This window comes from Lactuca saligna, chromosome 6 (assembly GCF_052625555.1).
Source record: "Lactuca saligna cultivar CGN05327 chromosome 6, ASM5262555v1, whole genome shotgun sequence".
Classification (NCBI taxonomy): Eukaryota; Viridiplantae; Streptophyta; class Magnoliopsida; order Asterales; family Asteraceae; genus Lactuca; species Lactuca saligna.
In genome coordinates this window covers 22105830-22117257 of record NC_136422.1, presented here as the reverse complement: position 1 = coordinate 22117257, position 11428 = coordinate 22105830, and the positions used below count along the sequence as shown (strand labels likewise).

The 11428-nt window shown below is 29.1% G+C and overlaps 1 protein-coding gene across 1 annotated transcript; it reads right to left on the bottom strand.

Annotated features, from left to right (window-relative positions):
- Positions 1 to 1822: 1822 nt before the first annotated feature.
- Positions 1823 to 8844, bottom strand: LOC145002364 (putative polygalacturonase At3g15720). Its single transcript, XM_078961651.1, has 11 exons — positions 8733 to 8844; positions 8025 to 8106; positions 3646 to 3814; positions 3409 to 3546; positions 3171 to 3323; positions 3058 to 3087; positions 2769 to 2976; positions 2609 to 2690; positions 2426 to 2534; positions 2210 to 2332; positions 1823 to 2106 (listed from the first exon to the last, which is right to left on the bottom strand). Exons 1-11 carry the CDS (start codon positions 8842 to 8844, stop codon positions 1888 to 1890), a joined length of 1425 nt encoding a protein of 474 aa, XP_078817777.1. The 3' UTR covers positions 1823 to 1887.
- Positions 8845 to 11428: the final 2584 nt, after the last annotated feature.

Below are 11428 nucleotides of genomic sequence, written 5' to 3'. Positions count from 1 at the left end.
TGTGTGCAATTAGTTGAGCTTAAGCAAGTTTTCCCAAAATACCATATATGTTGTTATGTTTATAAGTGGATTGCATGTTAGACTAGGGATAAGAATACCTTCAAGAATTGTATGATAGAATTTCCTAATTTGTGTCATATGTTATGGCCTAGAAAGATTGAATGTTATTTATTAATAGGGATTTATATTGATTTAGTTAATTGGCAAATGTATTCTTTTAAAGTGTATATGATTAGGATCATATAGCCCTAAAATGACTAGTTTGACCTTATTTCCTATTCCTTGTATGGTTGTGAGCTTAGGGTAAAATCATTTATTTGATAGTCTGTGTGATCCCATTTTATGTATAATTTGCATGAATAAGTAACTGATAGTGTTGTTAGAAGTTCCTGGTAGTGTGGGAGCAAGAGAGGAAGGATTCCTAAGAGAATTTAGGACGTATAGTAGTTTGTTGTGTGTATGGTTAGCAAAGTTTTATGAGAGTGTTTTACGGAGCTGGCTTAGAGGATTCATGATAATTCTTAAGGAAGGTACATATAGCTGTGGAAGGTAGTATTGGGCCCGTACTACTGAAAGCATAACATTTGTACCCGAGTCAAGGAAAGTCATCATGAATCTAAGAAACTCCTTGAGTGTGAGCCTCTTTGTATGTATTTTGATTGTTTGCATGTTGTATTTCAGTACCATAACGTCACGTGGTGAAGCAGGAGGTTCAGGATCAGGTTCGAACACTAGTACCGAACCAATGGATGAGGGTTTACACGAGCTCATCACATCTGAGATTACGTGAGGTATCCTTGATGCGACTCCTGTGATGTTCGGTACAATCAAGGAAGGGATTGTTGAGATGATAGAGGAGCATTAATGGAACTCATTAAGTTTTGGTTTACAGTTATGGACTAAATGTTTTGCAAGTACCAGTAGTGATCGTGGGAAGGCGTAGTTGTAACAGTACACATTAATCAGCAACCATGAAGATTATGTGTTTAATATATTACTCTGGTTTTTAAACAAATATATCTTGGAACAAATGGTTTCTTGAATGAGAATTTATAAATGTGAGGTTTTACCATAATTAAAAATGGAAAATTTTGTTGTGAAAATGAGATGTTACAGTATGTGTATTGATTGTGTATAGATATGTGATTAGACTAGAGTAGTCTTTTGTATGTTAATCAGGTGATATGACGAATTGATGTTAGGTTGTGAGTCTATGGATGATATTGTGGATCAACGTTAGGTTGTGAGCCTACAAGTGTTTGGTGGAACGGATTTAGTTCATTAGCTCAGTGGTGGTATGCATTGTACGTGTGATGTAATGTGTGGTATACTAGATAACTTACTAGGCTTTGTGTTTACCTTTTAAAGTTAAATGTTTTTCATATTGTTCAGGTGAGAAAAGAAAGGTGTGACTATACACTTCGTCGGTGTTCTGATTTTGTTTTGAGACTCCTATTGGTATATAATATAACTCTATTTTGAAATTATGTTTTATAACTTTTAAACAAATGGATTTCATGTACTTTTGGAAAGATGGTTTTGAAATGGTTTATTTATATTTTAAAAATGAAATTTTGGAATTAGTTGTTGTAAAAAGGTTTTCCTATCAGAACACAAATTGTTTATTTTACTTTGCTTCCTATTAGGTATGTTAATTGGGGACTTGGACCATGGGTTGTGCCCCTTGAACCCCATAAGAGACACTGCCTCTTGACGGGGCGAAGTGAGAGACTCCTCATGCATCCTATATGTACATTTGATCTTCTATGTTGAGTATACATTTAATTTCCCCCTTTTATCATTTAATACAATAGAACACTCATAGAATATGTATCATAATCTGCACTCTCAGTTGAATTGATCAATCAGGGCATGGGGATTTAAAATTTACATGCAGCTAACACTTGGAGTGGTAGCTACAAATCTTCCTTGAGCATTTTCGCAGTAAGCAAAATCGCCATCTCCAGTGATTCTTACGTTGTTTGTTCGGATTCCTGTACATTTAAACTTCCCACTGCAATTGAAAGTAATTGCTTGCTTTGTCGCTGAAGACCCATGTATATTTGTATATGTCACATCGCTCACTTTTACAGCTAGTGCACTAGGCTGATCAGATCAAAGAAAAGATGTATATTAAGGTTTGAGATACTAAAATACATCTTTTACAAGAAAGAACGATGGGATTGTTGATTTGGAGTAAAATACTTACGGGTGCGGGGCAAAACGCATGTTCAGAATTAGTGCAATAATGCTGATCAATTATGATAGGATTTTTAACATTAACAAGATGAATATCCTGAAATAGAATCCGCCTAGCATACCCCCTTCCATACTTCAATATAAGAAACGGACACAAATTAGGTGATCTTTCATAAGATAGGAAATTTCCAAACTTTATCCTCATGTTAGATATATGTAAATTTACCGGTACTGTCTTGATCCTTAATCCATTTGTTGTTCCAGTGATGTTACAGTTTCTTACATGTATTTGTTCGACTGTGTCATATCCACCGTTTTCCCCAAGGCTTCCAATACTGCAAAAACACAATTAGTGAAGGAAAATTTGTGTAAAAGTTATGATCGAGACTTGAAGCTCATGATCCCATACCTTATGCCATGGCCAGGTCCACAGAACACCCTGGTTACATTGATGTCATAAGTTCCACCATTAATGGCCACACAATCATCACCTATTTGAAATTTTAAGTATATTTAAAGAGTGCATCATAGAAGAAATTGCTATGAATGAAGACTTATCGCATTGATACCAGTTTGAATAGTAGAGTCATGGATATTAACATGAGATGAGGCACTAATGTCGATTCCATCAGTATTGGGGCTGTCTCTAGGTGCAAGAATTCGAAGATGTCCAACATCTACACCTTTACAATCATAGATGCTAATATGCATCATTGGGCTGTTAATATGCGTTGTTCCTCTTATCCTTAGGCCATCACATTTATTAAAATGTAAAGCCTAAAAGATTCACTTTCAGATGTTAGCTTTTGCATAATTTACATGCATTATGGTCATTTATGTAAAAATTATACATCTTACCGATGGGTGATTACAAGTTTCTGTTTTCACCTGCAAAAATTTATGATGAGTCTAAAATTATACATCAAGTGTTCATATAAAAATCAAGTTCTACCAAGAAACTCATGTATAACCTTCTTTCCCCACCAGATGGATCCCTGGCCATTAATTTGCCCAGGTCCATCGATAGTGAGTCCATGCACCCATGAGAAATTGATCCAAAAGTCTTTCCCCACACAACCCGTCCATCTTTTGAGAGTCTTAGGTGCAGTGATTTTTCCTAAAAGCTACACATCAAATGATATATTAAAATATCAATCATATACTAGTTGATAAATTAATAGCATAATGAGTTTGAGTCTTCTACTTTACCTTAATATATACCCTTGGGGATTTGCATGGACCATTGAATGTCACCGGTTTTATTAAAAATGTCTTCCCGGATGGAATGATCAAGGTGGGATCTGGCGACTTATCTCCACATAAACCTGCCCATGCTCGAATAAATGCCTGCAACATAATCATAATTCAAAAAGCAACTAACTGGTTAGTGATTCTTTAACATGGAACCACATTCTCTTTTGATTTAAATTTGTAGATATGATGTACCTTGGAGTCATCTGTATTCCCATCTCCTTTTGCACCATAAGACATAACATTGAAAGTGGTTGCATTTGCAGTTTTTGGGCTGAACAGAAGATGAGAAAAGCTAAAAAATAATATCATCAAGAAACCCTGCAAGAGGTAGAGAACAAGTACTCTGATCAATTTACTGAATCTAGCATATTGGAAGCGTACATGGACAGTAATCTATGTGTGCATTTGGGTATCTTACCATGCTATTATGTATTGATTAAATTTCTATTTCCCCCCTCCATTGGATTTAATTATATAGTACAAAAATATATGAGGTTCCATTAATGCTCATAAATATTTAGATTATTTGGTAATTTTATTTTAAAATAAATTCATCATTTGACTTTTATTTATGTTCGCTTTAATTTCTTGTTTCAACTAAATAAATGTAATACCTAACTTCAATAAAGCCGACTTGCAATGTTAGAGAGCTTATGACTTCTAATTTTTAAGAAAAAACTCGTAAATTCGGCAACAGGAAATATTAGTTTTTAGTCTAAACAAAACGTTTCAAAATCAAAGGTTATGTGCTACCAGCAAGTTAAACTTGCTCAACATTAATTTTAATAATGTTTGACATTTATCATACAACTTTTTTAATACGATTCACATGTCATTTAGTTTTTCACTCATGAACTAGAATGCCTCTAATTATAAAGCACATTTTTTTTCTTTCAAATTATTATCTATATATTAGTCAAAAAAAAATGAAAATGTTTCTATTCTGTGTCGTCAAAAACCTTTTTGGATTTTATCTTACAATAACTCATTAATAAGTGCAACGTTGATATTTTTATTCTTTATTATCTATTATCTAGTATTTGCAATAAAAAATTTAGGTTGAAGTTCTTAAGATTTTTTTTTTCTTATTAGATATTAAGAAATTCTTTTAAATTTCTATTAATTAGTTGTTCAAAAATATCAATACCTATTTCCTTATTCACTATTGTCGTTTTAATTTGATTTATTCATATGTCTCAATAAAAGACTTTGCTAAATAAATAAACAAATAAATAAATAAATAAATAATAATAATAATAATAATAATAATAATAATAATAATAATAATAATAATAATTATTATTATTATTATTATTATTATTATTATTATTATTATTATTATTTATTTGTTAACATAAACTTCGTATTGTTATTTATATTTTATTATAACTTTTTATTAAAATTTATCATAAGCAATATTATTATTTTATTATTACTATGTTTTAAATATTTATTGTAATGTTGTTAATTTCAAAACATTCAATTTAGGCTATTTTGATATGTCATTATTAGCTTAAAGCTAACTTTTTAAAATTTATTATTTTTACAAACTAAAATGTAGTTTATAATCTATCATTTTAAAAATCTACTCATATTAGTGTTTCAATTAGTTTCTTAAACTTTTTTGGATTTTACTAAATATATTTATATTTAAAAAATCGTCTCTATATTTTTTTATGTTATTTTATATATATTTCAGTTAGTTTTACCAAATATTATTTGTACTTAATCGCAATTAGTTTTGAAGCTATTAGATATCTGTATACCTCCTTGTTAGTTTTTAACTATCAAATACCTTTTTGACTAGTCCACCAAATATAAACTTAAACTAGCTCATAAATAACAAATAAATTAAGTCAAACGTTATTTATAGGATTATCTTTATTTACATTCCTATTATAAATATAAATCCTTCAATATATATATATATATATATATATATATATATATATATATATATATATATATATATATATATATGCTTAGGTTATTGTATTCTAACTAACTATTGTATAAATGTATGATTGATTGTGGACCAATCATTTTAGTTATTTTAAGAAAATAATTAATACATATTATTAAAGTAAAGATAATAGAAAAACATCATCTAATTTCACTATAAGGGTATTTTAGTCGATTGAGATAAAATTAAAAAAGGAAAATTCCGAACTTTTGGGATAATTAATTCTCTTCATTTAAAAATTTTGATTTTTTTAATTAACTTAGTTTTAGTTCTAATATAATTTTCAATCATACTCGATTTTATTCGAATGACATTCTGTTAGAATGATATTTTATAAGAGTGTCAGGATACATATTGATCTAATAGAATATATATTTTGATTAAATGAACTTCTTGTAGAAATACAACTATCTTGAACCATTAGTTGAAAAATAACAAGATCTTTATATATTTATGGACATTTAAATATAGATTCATACATATTCCTACAGACTAATAGTCTCTACATTTTAATATAATTATAAATATTCTAACAACATGTCATCAAAATAAAATAAATTCTTAAAAGTCATAGAACGCTTAAATATATAATTCTTGAACAAATGCATTTGATGTTCTTCAATGGTCCATAGTCTACTTGATTCCTACCATTCTTACGAGAATGACATTATGTGAGACTAACGTCAAACGAGAATTACATTCTTTCAGAACACATTTATCTACATAATCTAATATATGTAATGCTTACGTCTCTCCAAATAAATAAATAAATAAATATTATCAAATCATATGATTAAATACCCTTTTAAACTTTAATGATTCTAACATAATGTATACTACATGGTCATAACCAAAGAACTTTGTATGGCAACCAAAAGGATTTTACCATTCCTAATTCTCAAATGTTGGCATCCTCTTTCTAATAGAATACATACCACATGGTCATAATTATTTAGTGTAACACTCACCTCCTTCTTTGAATTTTGTTTAAACCTCAAACAAATAGGGAAAAATCATTGTTCTCTTCCGGTGGAAAACAAACACAAAATGTAACACCCATAAAAATTATGCTAATTTAAAACTTTTTAAAACATTCAAAAACCAACAGTTGTTACAAATTTGTTTTCAAAATAGTTTCATATCAAAGTATCCCAGAAACAATGTCATAAAATGTGAGGAGTTGTACGATCACGTCTTCGCCTTCTTGCGATCATCCGAAGTACCTGAAACCAAAATTGAAACTATAAGCCCAGAGCTTAGTGATTTCCCCCAAAATACTCATACACAACAATACACCTATAACCATAAACAACATACTATGGGTCCAATCAACCATTGGGTTGGAATACCCCAGGCCCTCAACCATCGGGTTGGAATGCCAACATATTATGGGTCCAATCATCCTTGGGATGGAATACTCCTGCCCTACAACCATCGGGTTGGAATGCCTACATACTACGAGTCCAATCATCCTCGAGATAGAATACTCACGGCCCACAACCATTGGGTTGGAATGCTCAGGTCTATTAGCTTTCGCACAAAGCAGATAAGCCTCAACCACCAATCAAACATGTGCACATATATCAGATAATCACATAACAGTCTATAGATATACAACCCGAACTAACAGATCATTACAACATAATAGCATCTTATCTACCAGGATACCGATCTAACAGATCATAACAATATAACATTATTCTATCTACCAGGATATTGATCTAATGGATCATACTAGCATAATATATTAGGATAACCATCCAAAAGGGTCGGCCTTGGTCCCTTCGACCCTTAAGTATAGTGAGGAAAACTCACCTCACAACTATTGTACTGTAGTGATAAAGTCAACTCTCAAATCACCGCTGCGAACTCCACCGCCTATATTCAGCATATAACCACTTCCATAAAATTCCAATTTACTAAAATACCCCCAGAAGTCAAGCTGGTTAATCCTTGGTCAAAGTCAAAGCCAACGGTTAAGGTCAAAAGTCCTTGTTAACCCAACTCGTCAAGTGTAGTTCACTGAATCCTCTTGGTAGTCTGCAGAACTACTTTTGTCTGTCGCATCACCCTATGATCGATCTCACCTCAACAGAATAGGGTGCGACATCGTCGTCCATACAACAGCTCATATGGTGTGACACCAATACTTGTTCGTGGAAAACATTTTTTGAAACGTTTTGTTGGGTCAACACCCATATAACTGTTGTTATATGTGTGTTTTTGAATTTTTTGTAAACCCATGTTTTGAATATGTATTTGTTTTTGTAATTATCTTTTCTATTGTTATATGTGTGTTTTATAGTTGTTGTAAACCCTATGTATAAATTCCCTTGTTATCTTTTCTATTATCGATTTTGTTATCACTTTACTTAACTGATATTATATATATGTTATCATTCTTTAAGAATTTTGGTACTTATTATTATTGCATTCTCTAAGAATTTAAAAGTGAAATGTAATATTTGCTCCGGTTTTTATTAATTTTGAATTTTTATTCTTCTTAGTTAATCATAAGGTGTATTTCCATTTTCTTGTTTCACTAATTAAGTTATCTCCTTCAATATTTTTTTCTCTATTCTTGTTCAACTAATTCTCTCATTGTTACTTCTTGTACAATATCTGCATCAACAATATCTTCTCCACAATATCTTCTTGTAGCTGTGGTGGTGTTTGTGGTTGTGGTTCAACTGTAACAACAAAAAACAAGTAAACTATTATTTACATTCTTCTTCTAAAGCATTAACAATATATACCAACTCACTAAATATACATTCCTTTAAACATGAAAGATTAAAGTTATATATTATAGATAAATATGGAATATGAAAAAAAAAAAAAAAAAAAAAAAAAAAAAAAGAATTGACAAATTTCATGTTTTATTCAATATATATATATATATATATATATATATATATATATATATATATATATATATATATAGAGATATATATATATATATATATATATATATATATATATATATATATATATATATATATATATATGATTAAATGTGAAACCTAAGTATATTGTGAATGTATGACTTAATATGGGTCGTTGGATTAGAAAATCCAATGGTTAAAAATATGGATGTGAAATTAATTAAATTTTAATATATTCTTTATTCAGTTTCTAAATAAATCCCTTTACAAGGTCATGGTAGACTTTTTGGCCACATTCAAATTAGAAAGTTGCATTTAATTTGGGATACTGATTATCTTTCACAAATTTATCATATCTACAAGCGTTAACGAAAATCATGGTGATGAACAAATGTTATCATTTTTGATACCATATCAAAAATCAATTAAACCTTTATAAAGTGAGCGATTCTCCCTCTGATTCTTCTTAAATACAGAAGATGCACCTAAACAGAGGACGACAATTGCGGTTTTGTAGTTCCACAAGCAGGTTCGATTTTTCATTTGATCTTTAAGGATACAAAAGTAAATTCGTTTATGTGATTAGAGTGTTCATTTTTACTATGGGGTGTAAACATCATTAAATACAAACAATTTTTTCTAATTGGATGGTAAAAGTGTTGAAAAAACATAAAGAAATCATAACGTAAGTTACCCAGGTTGAAAGTAAGTGACATATATTCTGGAAGAATATGAGATTATGTTAAAAAGACGATAATGTTTAAGAATTGGACAATTATATTCTTTACATATAAACTCCAAGTCTCATTCTTACATTTGTATAGAAATAAATATCCCATTCTTACAACAATTAGTATCACTCTTAAAAAAATGGTAAATAAGCTAATAAGGAAAATGATTTTTCTGTTTGTAATTTGTTTGTAAATCAACCAAAATAGAATATTTGTTCCTAATGTAATTTGTTTGTAAATCAGTCAAAATAGAATATTTGCTCCTAATGTAATTTGTTTGTAATCATTTTTTCATTTTATTAGTTTGATTTCCATAAGAAATTGTAAAATATTAAAATTTAAATCATTCATATTCTTAAAGAATACAACATGTCAAATCGTGCTATTATATGTTTTATTAAAATATTATCTATTTAAACATCAAATAAGTTTGCACCCTACATTTTGAACACAAATTCTAAAAGTTGTTTCTAAAAAGAACAAATTGTAAAAGTTGTTTCTTTAAACAATTATGTATGTAGTTTTAAACTTCGTCTAAAATTAGTCAACGACTAAATATCTCATTCCTAACTAATTTGTATGAATTCCTGTAGAATGGTATGCGAATAAATAGTGAAAATGATATTTATTCTTAATGATTATTATTTGCATTTTTGTAATTTTATTTATAATAGAAAAGTTTATGTCTAATCTAATTCTTAACAAATTTTTAAAAGGTGACAATGTTGTAAATAATGGTGCATATATGAATTATTCATCTATAGAACTTCTTATTTCTAACGAAATAATTCTTAAATAATACAATCATTAATATCATATTTGGCAACAGTTGCCTTTTGTAGTAAAAAACATGAAAGAAAATTTTGTTAGAATTGAATTTCTAAATTTCGAATATCACCATTCTTTGAGAATTTGTTTATAAATATGATATTTGGAAAAAATCGCTTTAATATACTTGACAAAATTTCTACTATATATTCATGAAATTCGAAATGATAAGATGAACTCTAAAATTGTTCACTAATTCTTGTTAAAATTTTATTCCACTAATTTACAATTAATATTAAAAATAAGCAAATATATATGATGATGGTGGATTAGTGGTATAATGGTGATGGTTGTGGCATGGTACACCATATGAGAAGGAGATGAGAAGATGACGGTTGGTCAAAGTTGTAGTCTTCATTCTATAAATGTAGGCTTTTAATTTGGATAATTCAATTAACTAATAAATGGAAAGTATAATTATGCTGTACATATTGACTAATTTATCCTTAGGTGTTGATTGGTCTAAAATTGATCATACATTCACATAATATTTAGAGGTTATATATGAACCTAACTTATATATATATATATATATATATATATATATATATATATATATATATATATATATATATATATGAACCTAACTTTATATATACTAGTAGTGTACCCGCGCAAAATGGCGGAGCGTGTAATTCTTTCGGTGATATGTTTCCTCTACAAAAATGTTATGTTACAAAAGAAAGTACATGTCGAAGACAAAATAATCAAATTATGGTGTTATTTGGGAAATGAAATCATTTTTTGTTCCTGGACGGTGGGCTTTATAGCAGAAGAGGGAGCAAAGAGGTATATACGATTGGAGGGATATTTGAATCAACATGCTAAATTTAAGGATATCTAAAAGGGTTCAAAATTTGAATGAATCCGAGATTTGAGGGAACCATATCAAATTGTTGAGAAATATAAGGAGATTTGATGATAAATATTTGAATTCAAAATATGGTTAAAATTTAATATTATTTTATTAATGATTACTTGTACTATCAGTTTCATCATTTGGACGTCTTAAAAAAATATTATTATTATAATCAATCTATTTTCAGAAATAGTTAGATTTCTTTTATAAGATAGTAAAGATATATATATATATATATATATATATATATATATATATATATATATATATATATATATATATATTGTGTTTCTCAAATGTAGTCGCGATAAGAAAGGCTCTCGATTGAACGCTTCTTTAAAATACTAGTAATTATAATATATCGAAATTTATCGTCTTCTTGAAATTGAAGTTTTTTAATCCCAATCTGATAACTTTTCAAAGTCACCATCATCTTCTTCGGTTATTGGAGGTGTTATCCCTTGTGCAACTTATTCTACATGGATATAATCCTTCGTATGTGGTAAAAGTGGTCCTTCGAACGAAATGTAATTTTATATCCTTTCAATGGTATCTAAGTAATCTTTTATACAAACACATACTTCCATTGATTTTGCATTGACTCGAGACCTCCATTTGGTTACCTAGCCACTAACAGAAAAATGGATTCAGAAGCTACCGTGGAAGATAGCTTCATAAGTATTTTTAGTATGTGTTATCAAGTGATATT